The 18,433-nt window shown below is 49.5% G+C and overlaps 1 protein-coding gene across 1 annotated transcript; it reads right to left on the bottom strand.

The window, feature by feature from the left end:
• Positions 1-451: 451 nt before the first annotated feature.
• Positions 452-18,427, bottom strand: MTCH1 (mitochondrial carrier 1; the record flags this gene model as incomplete). Its single annotated transcript, XM_006907312.2, has 12 exons — positions 452-1,281; positions 3,305-3,380; positions 3,644-3,711; positions 3,912-3,959; positions 6,050-6,143; positions 8,320-8,379; positions 9,848-9,899; positions 10,255-10,312; positions 10,686-10,763; positions 11,166-11,272; positions 14,253-14,337; positions 18,278-18,427. Coding segments are annotated over 12 exons (948 nt in total), but the record flags the coding sequence as incomplete, so codon positions are not given.
• Positions 18,428-18,433: the final 6 nt, after the last annotated feature.

Raw genomic sequence — 18,433 nt, 5'->3', positions numbered from 1 at the left:
CCCAGTATCAGGCAGAAGTGAATCGAGGAGAGCACTTCCTTTACCAGGGAAGGTAGGGCTCGGTGCTACAGCTGGGTCCATGTCTGCCCCTTCTGCTGTAACCATGTGACCACTAAAGGACTCAGTAAAACCTGCGAATGTCATCGATAAATTAGGGGTTTGGGTGGAACATTTTCTGAAGCTGACGGGCCTTTAAAGAGATTGTCTACCTGGTAATAGGCCTATGGCCTAGCTGTTGCTCTGTGAACTTGCATCTTGGCCTGATCTAAATCAGAAAATCATCCAACATCTCCACCCACTGAGGATGATCTACATCAAGTCCTGGCACTTTTTATCCTCAGGCCGGGTTGACCCCAGCACTGTCGCTCTACAGCCTCTTCTGATACAAATACCAAGGACTGAGAAAGGCTCTGCAGATAGTTTTTAAGCTCATAAAAGACTCCCCACAAAATTCCAAATCACCACCAATACATTTATTTGAGGGAAAAAGGGTCAAATCTTATTGGGAACTTTTAAATTGGGTAGGACTAGAGACACTGATCTGCCTAACTTTTGGGTGTTCACAATTGCACAGATCCTGCACATGAGGCGTCACCATTAAACCGATGAGCACTTGATGAGGGGAACACATTCTGAGCAGTCACATGATTTCCCATTCAGAAGGTGCTGCCTTTGTATCAGAAAAGTAGTGTTGAGAAAAATAAAGGCAGAACCTAGCAATAGCTTCCTAGCGTAGGCCTGTACATGATGGTGGCCTCGTGGAAGGGGATCATGCCCTATTTACAAGCAGGAGAGCGAGGCTCTCAGCTGAGCTGCAGGATCAGAGCTGGGGCTGACGTGGGTGTGAGTGGGGGTGGGATCTGACACCAGGAGCCTTTGCCCATCCAATCTGGGTCTCCACAAGCCATTCCCTGGCACCCTACACAAGGCAAACTCAGCAAATCTGCGAAGTAAGGAGATTTTTGCCCCAGTTCCCCCAGCCCACCCTACCTTCCTCAGGTCTAACAGGTGATCAATCTATTGGGTGTAGCCTCACCCCCACCCAGCCCTCACTCTGGACAGAAACATGGCAAACATGGACACCGAAGCCCGGCTGGGCTGGAGCACATCTAGGTGTTGCTGGGTTTGAGCTGTCTTACAAGTGCCCAAGATGATCAGGCCTCATCCACAGTGGCCAGGCTGAGACAGCGTGTTTTTAGGTGATTCAGGTTACTCCAGGGCAAAGCATGATCCTGATGACACCCGGCGGAAAAGGAGGCTGGAGCCGCGGAAGAGCTGGCCCTGGATTGAAAGGAACAGTCAGGTCAGTGAAAGGGGAGGCCATATTTCACATCCTGCCCCAGAGCAAGGCCAGCATAAGGCAAAGAAAGGTTCAGGAGCTCAGAGCCCACAGCCAGGGTAGAGGGGCTAAGCTTGAATTTCTGAAGGGCAAGGTCAACATCTGCCTTGTGTTAAAGTGGTTCGCCTTCGCCATAGGGTGTCCAGCGTTGATGGGGCTACTGGGTAGGCAACCCCCATAGAGCAGAGTACTGCTGAGTACTGCCCTCTGGCTTTAGAGCCCAAGTGGTCCAGGCCTCCTCCAACACCCACGGGACATGATGCATATAGAACTGACTGCAGCTGTTAGGAAGAACTGCACCTGTCTTCTTGTCTCCCTGCTTCCCTCCTATCTGTCCTCCTCGCAACTTGAGGCCAGTCAGTGCACTGGCTCCTCCCCAGGCCACTGGCCCCGTTTTAATTCTAGGGAAACCAAGGCCAGGAAAAGGCAAGGATCTTCCCTGGACCGGGCACTGGGATCCTCGAGCTCTAGTCAATGGGAGGGTGTTTGGGCATAGAACACAAAACCCTAAGAATGGCTCCCTCACCAGGTTCCCCATGTGGCCCGGCTCAACCCTCAGGCTCTCCTGGGCACTGGAATATCCTGCACGAGGAGGGGTCGGACAGAAATTGGTTTCAACCCCAAGGCTGCATTTCTAGCCATGTTATTTGAAGTGTAAGAAGTTTTTGGACTTCACCACCTCCCCATGGCTCCCTCACACTTGTTCTAAGAGTCTTTAAGAGTTGAAGAAAAGGAGACCTGTCTCATATAAATTTTTAAGTAAACTCAGATCTAACTACTTCACATCCTTTCTAAAATAAAGTGAAAAATTAATTTAAATGCCTTAAATGTGTCAAACCTAGACACATCAAAGTCAAACTGCTGGAAATTAAAGATAAAGAAAAAAATTTAAAGCAGCCTGGGAAGCATGACACATTCAATTTAGGGAATAAAAATAGCAATGATGGCTGACACATGTCAGAAACAATGTAAGCCAAAGGTAATTGAATTACATCTTTAAAATGCTGAAAGAAAAAAGTCAACCTAAAATTCTATTTCCAGATGTGTATTATCATCCCTAGAACAACCACTAAAAAATATAATACAAAAAGATACAGCCCAAAAAACCAGAATGCCTTCGGTCCTGAGAAAGGCTCAACAATTTCCTCTTGGACTAACTCTTCTGCAGAGGACATCATTCAAACAGGCAGCTACCTTCTATCACGGAAGAATGAAGAGAGGGAGGCAAATTTTGGTGTGAAGTACACACTCAAAGAAGGGAAGTTCTATAGAGTAATTACCCACTTTTGAAACTTATAGACTGGGGGTAGGCGTTGTTGGTACACACTGTACCCTGAAGATCTGGTAGAATAATCACAGCCTTTCTGGCCTAGGGAATGAGAGTGCTGACACAGGGCAACTGCAGTCACTAGAGAGGAAAGGGTAGTCTTAGAAAAGAAAAAGCCAGCAAGGGAATCCCCATATTCTTTGTCTATATCTGTGGCTGAACCCTGTATGCAAAACCAACTCAAGCTGCTCACTTAAAGAAAAAAGACACCAACCGAGAACAGACTTGTTGCCCAACGGACAGAGTTTACAATTTACATCTAACCATGTTAACTGTTTAAACAAAAAAAGTATCACTCATTGGAGACGACAGCAGAATCCAGAGTTTCCATAACATTTATATTTTCCAGAATATAAAATTCTGCAACATACAAGGAAAAATGAGAATGACACTCATTCCCTTAGTAAAAGAAAATTAACTGAAACCACCCCTTCCAGATTAAAACAAACAAACAAACAAACAAACAAACAAACCCTACCTTAAACCAAGAGTTTACATTCTCTTTATCCTCCCTACTCACAACACTGGATTCCATGACAATCCCTCATCTTTCTGTGCGATGAAGGGCCCAGAAAACCTCTCTATCTGCTCGAAGTGGTAAGAATGGGAGATACCTCCTCCCTTAGGAGCCTGCTTACCTGCACACTCAAGTACTTCCAGCAGTGGATCCAGGATTTGAACACTGGGGAGTAAGGGGGAAGCCCAGCCTGCAGCCTGCCGAGGAAGGAGAGCATGTTAGACCCAGAGAACGTGGGAGATGATCAGCCAAGGAAAAGGAGACCCACCCACATCCCGCTATCCATATCTCAAACCACAGAGGCATCCCAAAGGGGTGTGGTGAATCCCAGAGGAAGCCAGGGCACCTGGCAGGCTGAGCCTACACACAGACCAGGAGGGAGGTGGCAGAGGGCTGGATGGGCTCAGCTGGGTCCCCCTGCAGCCTTGGCGGAGTGCCTGGTAGAGGGGTGCACACCTACCCGCAGTTGTTCACAGCCATGAGATCACCCACCAGCAGGAAGGGGTAGGTCAGCATGCTCACTGCAATCTGAAACCCAGAGAGACCTGAGTGTCAGTGACCCCAGCAGTTCAGCACCCCAGCACCCACCCGGGCTCTGGGAGCAGGGACACACTGTGTTAACACCCTATACCCTATACTGAGGCCTGCCTCCAGCTACCACCAGAGCTGGCCTCCTAAGCCCCACCTAGGCCCACTGGGCAGTGGGAAGGGCAGCTGGCTTTACTTACCCCCATCACAAATTTGGTGTAGCTCCGGATGGCCAGGGCCTGGCTGAACTGAAGAGACAGAAACGAAGACCGGTTTGCCACAGGCACCTCAGGATGCAGACTTCAGATATACAAGCCCTTGCCCTGTGCTGCCTGGTCTGCGGCCCCCTTCACTGTACCGCACTGGCCTCACACCCCCACTGCGCACACTATGTTCCCTGTTAGGGCTTCCGTGGTCTTGCAGTCAGAGCCAAGAGAATATCTGGGAGGCAGAAGTGAGATAACCAGACTGAAGGGACTTCTGTGTCCCAGCTGGAGATGGTGAGGAGCAGAAGTGAAGACCAGGTAAGTGGTATCACTGGCTGCTGGCTTGCGTAACCTCGCCGAGCTGTGAGCTCCAAGGGCTCGGCCTGTGTCTGCCTTCATCAATTCCTGGGGCTTGGTACAGTCAGTGCTCAGTAAGTGCTAACTGAATGAAAAAATACACCTACTCAAACCACCCAGCCACAGAATCCTAGTCCTGTAGCAAAATGGGAGGAGAAACTCTGGGCTTACTGCCACCTCCTCCCTCACATCAAGCTCTTGCCCCCTCCAGACCCCAACTCCTGGAGTCTACTTTGCTCAGGAAATAGCCCCTAACTAGGAAAGGGGACTACTTGCCCCTCGGCTTCCTGTGGCATGGCCACACCACCAGATATGGGTGCCTTGCAACCCTGGGTGGTAGTCTGCTCAGCCCTCTGCCTGAGTGGCAGCTTCATCTTAGCCTTCAAAAAGAAAAGCAGTTGAAAAATACTTTCAATTAAACTGCTGACTGCTGCTATTGATGACGTAAGTGCAACAGCCCCTGGTAAAACACCTGCCCACCTAGACTGGAGGAAACCTATCAGCTGTGGGACAGCCCATAGCCCAAAAGACCCCAGCTGTCTCAGCCTTAGTCTCTATGTGCTGGCAGCAAGTCTCCTACCCACAAAGCCCATGAAAAGGAAGGGCAAGGCCATGGCTACTGTGACTACAGACAGGAGCTGGTCTCTACAGAGCCACTTGAATTTGCTCACATTGAAAGGCCAATTAAACTCACCTACCCAAGTCAAATGACCCAGCAGTTTCTCTCTGAGTAGAGGCTCTCAGCTGGGGCGGGGCACTCTCACCACACAGACCCATGCCCAGACACACAACACACCCAGAACTGCCCAGACGCAGACACATGTAGACTAGGAGCCCCGCCCCCACGTGATTCTGGCAGTCAGGTCCCTAACCCCTCACCTATCCTCATGGTGTTAGCAATTTCCGCTGTAACAATGTCTGGCTACTACTAGGAATCCTTTGCCCATCACTGCTCCCCAACTCTCATCTTGGTTCAGGCAGAACCAGTCAACCGATCAGGTTCCCAGAAGCCTTTGTTCAACAAGTGCCTTTTAAAAGGACCCAGACCTCCCTATGCCTGACCCAACTTGCTGAGAAGTCTTGTTGGCCACTGCTGACAAAATAGTGGGGTGCTCCTGGATAGTACACATCCTAGCCAATTTGAAAAACCTCAAGGGGGAAAGAACCTCCGACCCAGCACAGGAAAAGAACTGTCCCAGCTCTGTCAATGCCCAGACGAGTGCCTCTGAAAAGCTCTTCAATCCCTAGGTCTCAATTTCTCTACCTGTAAACAGGGTGATATACCTGCCCTGTTGCTTTCACCAGGGTGCTGTCAGGCCCAAACGTCATAATGTTCACTAAAGGGTTTTGAAAAGCATTAAACACTAAGCAAAAGTTAAAGGGTTGTAGCTAGCTGGTCTATTTTCTGATTTCGTGATTCTTAATTGGGTCATTAACTGAAACCTGCCTTGGATAAGCTGAGGTCTGTCTTATTTCTAAAGCTGCCCAGGGACAGGCATTCCATAAATTCCTCCAGGTTACCCATCCTGAATCTCATCTCTTGAGGACAATTCTATCTAGCCAGAGATATAGCTGACCTGGGGACAACCAGAGGTCCTCTTCCCCCGGGGGCCCTCTCTAGCCCTTGGGGCCTGGTGCTCAGAATCCCAGAGTCCTCAAGTCTGCCCCAGACCCTGGGCATTAGCAGTACATGAAAAGATGGACAAGTCCTTGTTCCAACCAACCTGGGAACCTGGATTCTGGTCGTTTCCCAGCCCCCCTGGGGTGTCACTCACGCTGTCATCCACCAGGTAGGCATTGATGAAGTGGGCCAGCAGGTTACAGCCCCACAAGAAAACCACATCTCCAAGGAGGTGAGGGATTAAGCCGCTAAAAACACAAGGTGAGCAAAGATGAGCAGGGGAGGGAGGGGAGTATTTCCTGGGGGCTCCACACCCAGGAAGCAGGCAGGGATGTTCCAAGCTGGAAACTTCAGCATATCCTACACCACCCCAGGAGAGGAAGCCTGCAGGGCCACGTGGGCCAACAGCTATCGACACTAGGAAGGCAGTGTTCCTTTCCCCAGGGGGGTGGGTGTTATATGCCACATCTGATGCCACAAATTAGTTTATGATTTCACAAGTGGTTTTCTAATCACCAGAAGCCAGGTCTCAAGATGTAAATGTTGCTAAATCTAGGATTTTCAATGCAGATAGGAAAGAATGCCTCCATGTTGATAGTTTTCTCCTGGCCTCTTTACCTAACCAACTCTCAAAACATTTTGCTCAAGGCATCCGTTGTCTTCACCTCTGGAATGTTTCAATGAAGCCATTCCATGCAAGCTTTCAGAAGGAGGGCTGACGTTTAAAGTGATGGCCTTTGTGATAAACAGCTTTAGAAACAGATATGTAAGTTTCTCCTTAAGATACAGTGCTGAGGACAAAAAGCCAGACAGCTCAGTAGGTCCTCTGTGCTACTTGTGTGTATGTGTTTTTTTTTTAATGTGCTTATCTACTTGTTTAGATATTCAGTGCACTTGAAAAGATCTCCAGCAGAACGGTTATCTCTTGGGATGGAAAGCAGAATTATGATCTTTGAATTTTTAAAAATCTTATTTTAAAATATTTGAAAAGTTCAAAAGAATATATGCAAAACAGCTATGTTACGAAGGATATTAGTAAGATGAATCTTCATGAATGCAATTTCTAACCCTGTTGCTTGTCCTGCGCTCAGATTGACTTTCCACACATACCCTTTGGTGCTTTCCGAGTACTGTAACATGTCACCTGTTCCACAAACACGTGAAGATGAGAACCCAATGGTTGAGTAACCCAATGGGAATCCTGTTCACACAGCAGAACTACACAATAAGTGTGAAAAATGCCAGAGGTGGTGGAGTGTTTTAAGGTCTGATGTACCAGTCACGTGGGCAAATATTTATTCAAAAATGTACACGTGTGTGTGTGTGTGTGTGTGTAAATCAAGGTTTGTCAACTTTAGCACTTTGGACATTTAGTGCAAAATAATTCTTTGTTGCGGGGGCTGACCTCTGCACTGCAGAATGTTTAGCAGTGTCGCTGGCCTCTACCCTACCCACTAGATAGATATCAGCTATGACAACCAAAAGATGTCTTCAGACAGTATTAATGTCCCTGGGGGCAAAAAGCACCTAGTGAGAAACACACACACACACACACACACACACACACACACACACACATTCACACATCTACGTGTAGTTGTTTCCTGGTTAAATGAGGGATCATAAGTAAAAACACCTGGGCAACTATGAAAACACGAGTTAAGAGAGCCCCATATCTAGTACACACTGTGTATGTAACAGTATGTACGTCACTGTCTAGGCCTTAAAAAGGCAAAACACATGACCTTTATCAGGCCCAGCTTTGGGGTTTTGTTTGTGGCTTATTCTGTCTGGGCATAATCTTTTTGGTATGTTTTCTTCATAGGTAAAGCAAGGTGTGAGACACTGAAGGCAGGGGGTCTGTGGCCCTTGGGAGATCACGTGCCCTGCTGACGGCTGCTGTGTAGAAACACAGGCCCAGCAGGACCATGTTTTCTGACTTTTCGAGAGAAGCTAGAAATATGGATTGTTATGTGAAATATCCTAAATGTTAGATGTGAAGAACTAATTTGTCAGAAATGCTATGTCAGACATAATCCATCAGCTGGAGCCTGTGAGCTGCCAGTGCTCAACCTTCCGCCCACATCACAGATTTTCAGTCATTTTTCAGCAGTGCAACCAAGGACGATGGAGTGCCCTGGCTCGTCCAGCCCTATGCCCTGGGGCAAATGGGCAGGGCCTGGGGCTGTGGCGGGGTCAGTCTAGTTAGTACTGGACAAACAGTACTATCTCTCTGTGAGCTGTGATCTGGAAAGGACTGGGCAGCTTTGGTCCCGATGATCCGTACATGCTGTAGAGGTGCAGCTACCCGGGCAGGGGCGGAGCCTGTAGTTAGGCCAGCGGCTGCGGCCTGAGAGGTTGACAGTGAGCCTGTTAGCAGAGCCATGCCCCATGGCCAGTTACGAGGGGTATAAACTCACGTACACAAAGAATCCCAGCAGCCCCTCCTCTTTGAAAATCTTCCCAATGGAGCTCAGCACACCGCTGTGAAGAAAGCAAGACAGGGATAGAGGTCACCTGGAAAAGCCCACTCACACCCCTCCGCCCCGGCTCAGAGCCATCCAGTCCTGGCCGGGATGGGCAGGGGAGACTCCCTGTTACAGGCAGAACCCAAGTGGAGAAGATTAGAGAGCTCTTGTTTGGGGGTGAGGGGCCATGTACCCAGTTCACAGAGTCTAGGGAAACCCAACCACCACCAGGGAAGGACACTAGCAGTTCACTAGCAGTATTTTCTGTGGGTCTGAATTTAGGAATGAATCTTTCAGCCCAGGCTGCTGCAAAGGCAACAGGCCCTTCTCCTGGCCTTAGTGCTTATCTCTGGCTGAACAACCTTCTGACAGAGTGAGAGGAGGAGCGATGGCGAGTGGAGAGGATTACCTTCCCAGAGGGCAGAGAAGAAACACAAGGCCCTGTAGCAGGGGGGCCCTGGAATCAGACCGCCCAGATGCAGCCTGGGAAAAGGCACCTGGCCCTCTGCAGCAGGGAGACTGAGGACAGGCACCCTGGTCACCAAAGCCTGTAAATGACCAGAAGATGGGCTGTGGTGTTTTAGGTGTGAAATGCAAAGGAGGCTCAAGAGCAACCTCTTGACCTGTGGCTAGCAATGCCAAGAAGCCTGTCCCGCAGGAGGCTCTGCAAAGCCTAGGTGAGAAAAAGAAAGTGGGAGCCAAAGCTCTGGCGAGTGTTGGTCCCCAGGCACCCAGACCTTCCAGGCCCCTCTACCTTCCTTCTCAGAACAGTGGCTCAGCCACTCCTGGTCCCATCTACCAACTTTGCATTTCTGTCTGGGGGAATGGACCAATTTCCCATTAGTGAACTCAAAAGGAGGCACCATGCCAGCCTAGCTTCCTGGGGCTGTGGCCTCACTGGACAGCTACAGGAAACTGAACCCAGGAAACGAGAATCTTAGAGAGGAAGGGTAACAGAGGTATGTTCTCCTGTCACATGCCTTCAGGATCCACCTCCTGTCCTAGACTGAGCCTTAGAGAGGCAGGGAGGGCCTAACTGCCATAGGGAAGGGCTGTGTCTTGTAAATAACTAAAAGGATGAGCCCCAAGCGCATGGGGTGGACAGAGGAGGAAATGAGCTGTAAGCCAGGTTTTATGACAGCCGGAGAAATCATTAGGGCATAACTTAAGGGGTCTAGGAGGGAACTCCAGCTCAGTCCTAAGTGACAGAATCAGCCCTGGTGCCAGAACTCCTCATCAAGCTGACTCCAATCCCATTCACCCTTCCTCTGCAGGGCATCCAGGCTGATCCAGGGTGGCCCAGACAAGAGATGCATAAGAGAAAATGCTCATGGACACAGACCATGGAAGCCACTACCAAGTTCCTCTGAAGCCAGTATATTAGAATTAGGACAGAAAGGCGCAGCGAATGACCCAGCACAGCCTGTCCTGGCAGACTCTGAATGGTGATGGGGCCGCTCCTGCCCGCCCTAAAAATTACCCACCTGTACTTAGCCTCCCGTCCCACAAACTGGACCATGCAGCGCATTGAGATGACTGAGGAAAAAGAAAACATACAGGTGACATGACTCAAATACACACAAAGCTTATGACACCCCAGCTGTGGGCTGCCCACTGCAATGGCCGCTGCACAACATGGCCTGTTGTGCAGGAGGTGAGGAGGGCCTCTACAATTCCCCATCATACCCCATGACTGCGGCATCCCATTTATTCTGCCTGGGAAGAGCCCCATCTCCTTTTGGACAGGACTCCCAGCCAATCTCTCCTCAGTGGAGTTCCAACAAAATACCCCCACCCCACTGCCACTTCCCAGTAATTCTACCGCTGCCCAGCTACAGTCCACGAGGGGTCATCCCACAGCTGAGCTGCAATCTCCAGTGGGGCAGCTCACCATGCAGGGGGTGGGCCAGCATGCGAGACACACACTGCATCATCATCTCGTAGGAGGTCTGCAAAAGAGCAGAGGGGGAACTCGGTCCGGCCTGCCTCTGAAACTGGCACTCCTGGGGAGCTAAGAGCTCTTATGGGGAAAACCCAGGACCCCGCAGACCCCACATGGGGTCAGTCTACCTCGGATGGCCCCATTTCGTTTCCTACCCTTAATTCCCTATACCCAGGAGGGCTGTCGGGTCTCAGGCCAGGCCTTGAGGCAGCTCAAGGCTTTCTGGGATTCAATGCAATGTCCATGATGGGGCTCCTGCTATGTCCTACCCCCCATGCAAGCACGAGGACCCAACTGAGGCTCAGTGATCTGCCCAACCCGGAGGGGAGATATAATGTCTCCCATCCTAGAACCTCTCCCTCTCCAATGCCAATGCCCACCTCTTTCACCACTTTCCTCAGAGAAGTCTTCATGTCATCCTTGTTGGAAACCTGCTCGATCTCATCTGGAGGGAAAACCTGAGACACAAAGAACAAAAGAGGGCCAAAGGCAAAGTACAGCCATGCCTCGTAAATGCCACTTACGGGACAGAGACTGTGGGAACCAGTTCCGACTATTTTCTCTGCAGTGTCCATTAGCTGGGCCCATCCCAGGTAATCCCCAGGGCTAGGGCTTGGGGAAAATAACCCTGCCTAGTGTCACAGTTGTGGAGAAAGAGGGAGGACTGTGGAGCAGGAGCCCTCCCAATCAAGGAGACTCAGCACTGGGCCACCAGGGTTTGAAGCCTGGCTATGGTGCTGGGGTGGAGGCCCAACCAGCCTGGGAATGGAGAAGCTGGACCAGTGCACATGGCTGCCCCCGGGGTGGTAGAAAGCTCAGGGGAACCTTGGACAACTGCTCTGCCTTTGCCCCAGGCTCACCTTCTTCATGCTGCCCCGGGTCACGGTGGAGAGGGCATTCGACATCAGTCGGGGGCTCAGGCCTCGGAACAACCCTATCTTCCCATCCACTTGCACAATGTACTTGGCTATAAGAAAGCAGACATGGCAATATCATGCCCAGCCCAGACACACCCACTCCTGGGTCACAGTCACACCCGACCAGATGCAGCCTGTCCTTCAGTAAATGCTGCTTTCCGTCATGGAAGGGAGCATCCATCCAGGACCCCAGAAGCAATCAGGCTCCACTCCCAAACATCCTCTGTAGCCTCTATTCCTTTATGTGAAAACCTTCTAAACATATTTTTTCACAAACAAGTTCACACATTTTCTTTTAGCTTTGAAAAATCTATCTGGCAAACTCAGCAACTTAAGTGCTGCAACTCTGTAGCTCATAAAAAAATGTTTTTCTCGGGGGGAAAGGAAGTGTGCCCACAGGCAATGATGAAATTTGCAACCTAAGGGAGGAAAAAAGAAAGAGTTCTCAGAAGAAAGGCTCAAGAGTGTCCCCTGAGCGTGCCACAGAGAAGGCATTCCCACCCTATCACCGTGCTTTGCCCAGGATCCCACTTGGCATCTGTTGGCATTTATTAATCAAGGTGGAGGGGTAGGGAACACAAGTAGAGAAGTAACTAAAATAGAGGCGCTGATGAACTATTTTATAGAAAAAACTTAAGCAATCAGGGAACTAGACCCTACCTGTGAGTCAGTGTTTTTTCATTGGAATCTCTAAAAGGATCGCTTTTTAAATGTGTTGTTAAACTATGTTAAAAAAGGCGATGTATTTTTTTAAAGCTGCATACTTGGAAGATAGCAGAACATTCTCTCAATGTGCTCCCCCTTTCAAATCCATAACTTTAGCTCTCTAGCGCCACAAAGTGGCAGGAACCAGCATATTAGGCCTTTGTCTCTGCAACATGTCTGCCACCCCAGCAATTCAATGTCACTGCTAGCACCGGCTTTCACTGGGCCTCAGAACACCTGTTACCTGAATATTTGGTTTCCTGAGATGAGGTAGGGCTGGAAAGAGACGAGTAGGAGGGGAGAGGACACTGGGAGATGTGGCAAGGCGCCCTGCTTCACAGAGTGAACAGGTTGAAGGAAGGTTTAATTCGGGTGAAGGGAGCTCCAGTCAGCAAGAGAGAGCAGGACAGGATAAAGCCTGAGTGTAATCTCAGGTGAGACATTTAACCTCTTTCTATCCGATTTGTTCACCAGGAAAAAGGAGTAAGGACCCCCTACTTCTCTCCATGTCAGAGATGAACTGTGAACAAGTCAGGAGAGCAGAAAAACATGCAGAAATGCTAACAGAGGCCTTTTTATGCCCAAAGGGCCCATAGCTGACCACAGGCTCCTCCATTCCAGGGGTTCTCTGCAGTCCCCGGAAGACTCTCCAAGAAGTTCTTTCCACTACACCAAAGAATGTCAAGATAGCTGTGGCGCTTTTTACCATGACAGGGAAGAGTAGATGCTGTCCAGACAGTCTCTGGATGTCCAGACAGCCAGGCCCCCTCCCCGACAGGAGAGGCAGTATGGTGTCTTCAAACACCCAACGGGCTCAAATAACATTTATACAAACAGGAGTGGGAGGGAGAACCTCAGAACTCTGCTTATCTTTGCAAGAGGCTGTCAAATGAGAGTCAGTCGAGACCCCTCTTCCAGAGTCCTTTCAGGAATGACTGTGTGACATGAATAGAGCTGATCTGGCTGGAGCATGCATAGCTGTAAACAAAGAAACCACCAGGGAGGAGCAGGCAGCCACCAGCCCCGCTCCCACGGATCCAGTGTTAACTTTGTATATCGGCCTCACTGTACTTGGTAGGGAGCACCTCCCTAATTCTGCGATTTCCCCCTCCCCAACACTGACAATCCTTAAGTAAAAACAAATACAAACACGTTTCTCCTTAAAATGACATGTTCTTCCTGGCCCTAGACCATACTCAACAACACAGTGGCAGAACTGGAAGCGAAACATGACACTGGTTTCTGGCAACAGTGTGTAAAGTGAATAAAAGGTGACAGGAGGCGAAGCCCCAAGTTATTCAGCAGAAAGAATAATATTCAGAGGACATTCTGTTCTGAACTGATCAAAGAGATAAGAGCAGAGGTAGGATTAGCCTGGCTGTGAACATAAAGAACAAGGGCACATTTAAAGAGTCTCCATCACAGTCATTCTATGAGGGTGTGGGCTGGGAGAGGGATAGCAACGAGAGACTTGAAAAGGCCTTGAGCGGCTAGTGCCTCTGGGCCAGGGAACGGGCAGTAGAGGCAGCCAGGTGGGCTTCACTGGCATCAGGTAAGTCCTACTGTGCTGAGCTTCTTGGTGGAGAGACCTTATGAAAGGCATAGCTGCTTGTAGGCGGGGAGGGTGTGTATGTGTGTGCATGTGCACATGTGCACTTATACAAAGGGCCAGGCATGAAGACTGATGCTACTTTGCAGACTAGAAATGCAGAGCCAGGGCAGGTAAGTGGCCTGCCTGATCTCACATAGCTGGTTAGGTAGGTCACACCAGACATGAAGCCACGACTCATCATGCACGCAGGTCTATATCCAGTAGGTGGAGGTGCCAGAGTGAGTGGGTACCATGTCTGGGGAACACAAGAGAAAGAGAACGAAGGAAGAAGGAAAGGAACCTAGGCGGCCCCAACAGGCTTCTTGCTGGAGTAGCTGGAAAGCAGATAAGCTAGTACCTGGGCCAGACTGCTCAAAAGGCAAAAGGATCCCGCCCCCCACACACACATTCCAAGAACAACCTGGGGTGGCAGGGATGACAGAGATCAGTGTCCTGGACTAGCCCCTCCCTCGGGCACCTGTCCGCCCCTCCTGCTGCCTGGGTTGATGGCTGGCAACTGTAAGCAGAGGAGCTGCACCAAAGCCGTATTGCTCACCTGCTCCCACTGCAACACCCTGCTGTCTCTGGCCACACTCTGCGATCCTCTCTTCCATGCCAGCTCTGACTCTGGGTGCCATGCTGCCCAGCATGTTCCCCAGGGCCAGTGGGGTCTGCTCCCTCTTTGACGCTTCTTTTTTGTCAGTGTGGGCTTTCTGCCTCAGAAGCACACTCACCATAGGTGAAGAAGCTCGGCAGATAGAGGACCTTCCTTCCGAGCACGTTGGTCCCAATTGTGGGGGGCATCGGCTCATGACCCACCTTCGGAATCAACAAATACAAAAGGAAGGTCAGATATTACTGCTGATTCAGTCTTAGGGCTTCTCATATTTCCCAGTCTCTAACTCTTCTTCCACAAATCCTAATGCTGTTCCTGTTGATGTTTTCCTCATTGAGACATACCAGAAATTTCATCGGTGTCTACAACCATCAGCATCACGGAATCTCTCAATGAACAGAAATGTCTAGTCTCAGATACCACCCCTACCACAATCGAGTCACCTCCATCCCCCAATATTCCTACTTCGAATTCCAGATATTACCAGGGTAAAACCCTCCCTATTTTATATATATTTTGAACCTCATGCTCAACTCAGAATAAACCTCAGTTAATTCTCATCTCCAGGTTAAAAACTTCAGTCCTGTCTCAATCAAATGTGGCAACACCAAAACACAGAAAGCCAAAATCTCAGTCCCAAACCTCAGACAGCTCATCTCCATGTAACCCATTCCAAAGTTCACCTCACAACTCCAATTTCTGACCTCACCCTCTGAAGATGCCAACAAATCTGTCCCTTTCACTCCCAGATAGAGCAAACTGTAACTTCAAATCCAAGTTGCTCCTCAAACAATTCCTCAACTGTGTTCTGATCTTGATCATCCAAATCTCTGTGACAGAATGTCCTCTCATTTTTGTGGGGCTATCGTTATTCTTGTTATATAGATGCTGGTTATAACTAAGTTACCTGTTAAACTCTTGGGTGAGTGAATGACCAAGCCACACATACCCCTGTGAGGAGGTGGGGTCTCGCCTGAGGGGTGAGGTCGTGTGTTATTCATGAGGAGAGAGGCTCTCTCTCCCGCCATGCAGGAGGCAGTGTACAGGAGACCAGCCCCTAAGTGGGGTGTGAAAAGGCCCCTTCCTTGGCGGGGGGCTGGGACAGCAGGCCTTCAGGGTAGGCCAACCGAGCCCATAAACCAAAGCAGCAACCCTTGAAAGTGGAAAGGAGCAGAAATGGCAGGGTTAGGAAACTCTTCCTTAGAAATGATTAGGTATGCTTCTAGTGCTTCCTGGCTCAATTCCTTCTTCTTTGTCTTAGTTGGTGAAGTGTTTTTAAAAGTTCAAGATGTTCCTTATGGATGTGATTCTGAGCTACATGACAAATTACTGACTATAAATTAAAAACCCCTCTGGATGGGGACCTTCTTCAAAAAAATTCTAGCCCAGCGGGGTTGGAGAAAAGGGATGAGCCAGCTGATTCAAGCAGTTAGCCCACCCCTTTTAGAACTTTCCCCTTCTGGGTTAAAAACTCAAAGGTTCTGAGTTCAGTTTTGTTTTGATTTTGTTCTCTTATATGGGCAATAGTCCTTGTATACCCTTGACACCAAGTTTGAGCTAGTGCTCTTTTGTTGTCTTACCTAATCTAGTCACAACAATCTGGGAGTCTCATTTATTTTAATTTTACCCTTAAACCTGCTGTGTCCCTTCACCCCATGTCCTCATAGCTCCCAAATCTGTTGAGTGTATATTTTTAACTTCCACCTGGATTATCAAAGGCACACTGGCCACACTTCACTCCTATTCCTTTCACCCTCATGTTTTCATTATTTGTGCTAAAGTCATACCTACTCAATTTCATCTGTAATTAACCCAATCGTAACCACAGCCAAAACTGTAGCTCTAGAACAGACACTGGCAGAGCCAGTCCATCATCCTCAAATCTCCAAATCTTGACACCTATGGGCCCTGATTTGAGGCACTGCATTCTTATTTACCTAATCTAGACAACCCCAAATCTGCCACTGTAATCTTGCTCTACTCCCCCAAACTGAGATCTGCCTTTTTGTAAAACGTTACTGATTCTCAAGCTATGCCCATTAAGATTTCAACCTAAAATATGTTGCACTTAGCACCAGCTGGGTTCAAATCGGATAGGCCACCTGTCACCCATCCTTAACCACCCAACATCCAGTTCTTCTCATCCTTTAGTCTCCCTTTAGTCTCCAAATTTCCCACTCTCCCTTATTCTCAATTTTCTCTCCAATTCCCTCTTTGAATCACCCTTATCTCAATTTTCTTCTCAAACTCGTAAATTAAATCTACCATGGTCCAAATGATGAAGCAACTTCCTACTTCCTTCACATGGAGCCCCCCATTCCTGTACTCCAGCATCATCCACTCCACGGACCCTCCCATCTGCCACCCTAAAATCTCAGCCCTCACCAATCTCACTCCAATGGTCAAAAAAACTCAGCTCCCAGTAAGTACCCTTACTCTGCATCTCAGGTACCAGCAGTTCCAAAGTCCCAGTTTCTCTCCCAATAGTTATCTCTATTACTGTAAATACAATCCTAATTCTGTAAGTAAAGCAGCCCTCACTCCCAAATCACAACCAAATGCCAGTCTCCACCTTCCCCCAGCAGCCATTTCCAAATCTCAGTCACAATTAAGATTCTGGTCAGGGACCCTGATGTTCCTGACGGAATCTCCTCCTTCTCTGTCCATTCCTGGTCACACCCCAAAACCTACTGCCCCATTCCTCAGACCTCAGATTTCAATTACTACCATTCAAGTCTCTCTTATTCCAATTTTATCTTCCATTGTCAATACAATTATAAAGACAGTAAATCTGACATGCATTCACCTCAACTCAAAGCAAACCTTAAAACTTGGTCAGGTCTCCATCTCAATTTTTACCTTCCACTGCCCACTCTTAACTGGAAAATTCTAGGCTAAATCTTCAGTGCCCATCTCCTTCACTCCCACCTAATTCTGACAAACGTACTCCTTCACCCACCTCCTTCCAAGTCAATCTCTCTCTTTCTCAAGCAGCCTACTAAATTTTTAAGGCATTGTTGGCCACCACCAAATACACTGAGTGCACCTGCATGGCACGGTTCCAGTGACATACCTACCTTAGCCTCGGTTTCTGCCAGCCTCTACCTATTCTGTCATCTTATGTCCCAACCGCCCCTTCTGCCCAATTCCAATTACAAACCCCTTCAGCCCATCCCCCCAGACACAAGGACTAAGATTTCTATCTCTCGACCCCAACCTAACTTCCATTTTCTCCTCCAAATGCGTCATCCCTTCCCTTTCCCCCTAAAAGCCTCCTCTTCGTTCCCATCTTCAGACAATTTGCCACCACTCCCTTCCCCCACTGCGTCGCCCTATCTGTTCCCCTCCCCCAAAACGCGTCACACAGTCCCCTCCTCCTACCAAATCTGTCGTCGCCATGAGATCCAGAGCCCCCATCTCCTGCAAACCGATAGCTCTCCCCTGCTAAATTCTCTGCCTTCGCCGTCTCCCACCAAATTCCGTCACGATTTAATCCACTACCCCTCACCCCCGTCCCCAGCTCTTGATGCTTCACCCCCGTCCCCAGCTCTTGATGCTTCTTCTCCTCTCCTAAATTTATGGCCCTGGCCCCTCGTCCTTTGTCTTACCAACCCGCTTTAAATCCGGCCTTATCCAATCCAGAGCTCTTGCTCCCCTCTACCCTAAATATGTGTTCATCTTCTAAATACTTTTCCTCGGCCCCTAATCCTCCTCCCTACCTCATTCGCCAAAACTTCCCGCGTACTCCCCTCCAGTTCTGTTGCTTCTTTACTCAACCCAAATTGAGGCTCCCTTCCTTCCTATTTCAAGTTCATTGCCTCCATTCCTTTATCCCCCACACCCGTCCCTCTATCCCATCACCCTTCCTTTGCACCCCCAAATCCCTTGTTCCTTCCACCCTCTCCCAAATCTGCCGCTTCGACCCCTTCGCCCCCTCTTCTGCACCTCCAAACCCATGCTCCCTGCATCCCCCGGAACCCCTTACCGCTTTCCTATTCTCCCATTCCTTCGGCCCACCAAACCTTCGATCCTCACCCCTCTCCCCAAATCCGTCGCCAGACTCTCCTGCCCCCATCCTGACCAGATCGAGGCCTGTCACCTTCACATGATCCCCACCTCCCTATGGAGACCCTGGCCCCCCACCTGGATGAGCAGTTTCACGTAGAGCAGCGGATGGCTGAGAGCCGTAACGCCCGCGCCCAGCGCCACGAAAAGAGCCTCGGTGGTCGGGGCGTTGTCCCCGGAGCCCAAGCCCCCGGACGCACCGTCCATCCTGCGGGCAGAGGGCTGCGCCGCAGG

The sequence above is a fragment of the Pteropus alecto genome, unplaced genomic scaffold, assembly GCF_000325575.1.
Source record: "Pteropus alecto unplaced genomic scaffold, ASM32557v1 scaffold202, whole genome shotgun sequence".
Lineage (NCBI taxonomy): Eukaryota > Metazoa > Chordata > Mammalia > Chiroptera > Pteropodidae > Pteropus > Pteropus alecto.
The sequence above is the reverse complement of the archived record's forward strand: the minus strand, read 5'-3'. Positions and strand labels throughout refer to the sequence as shown.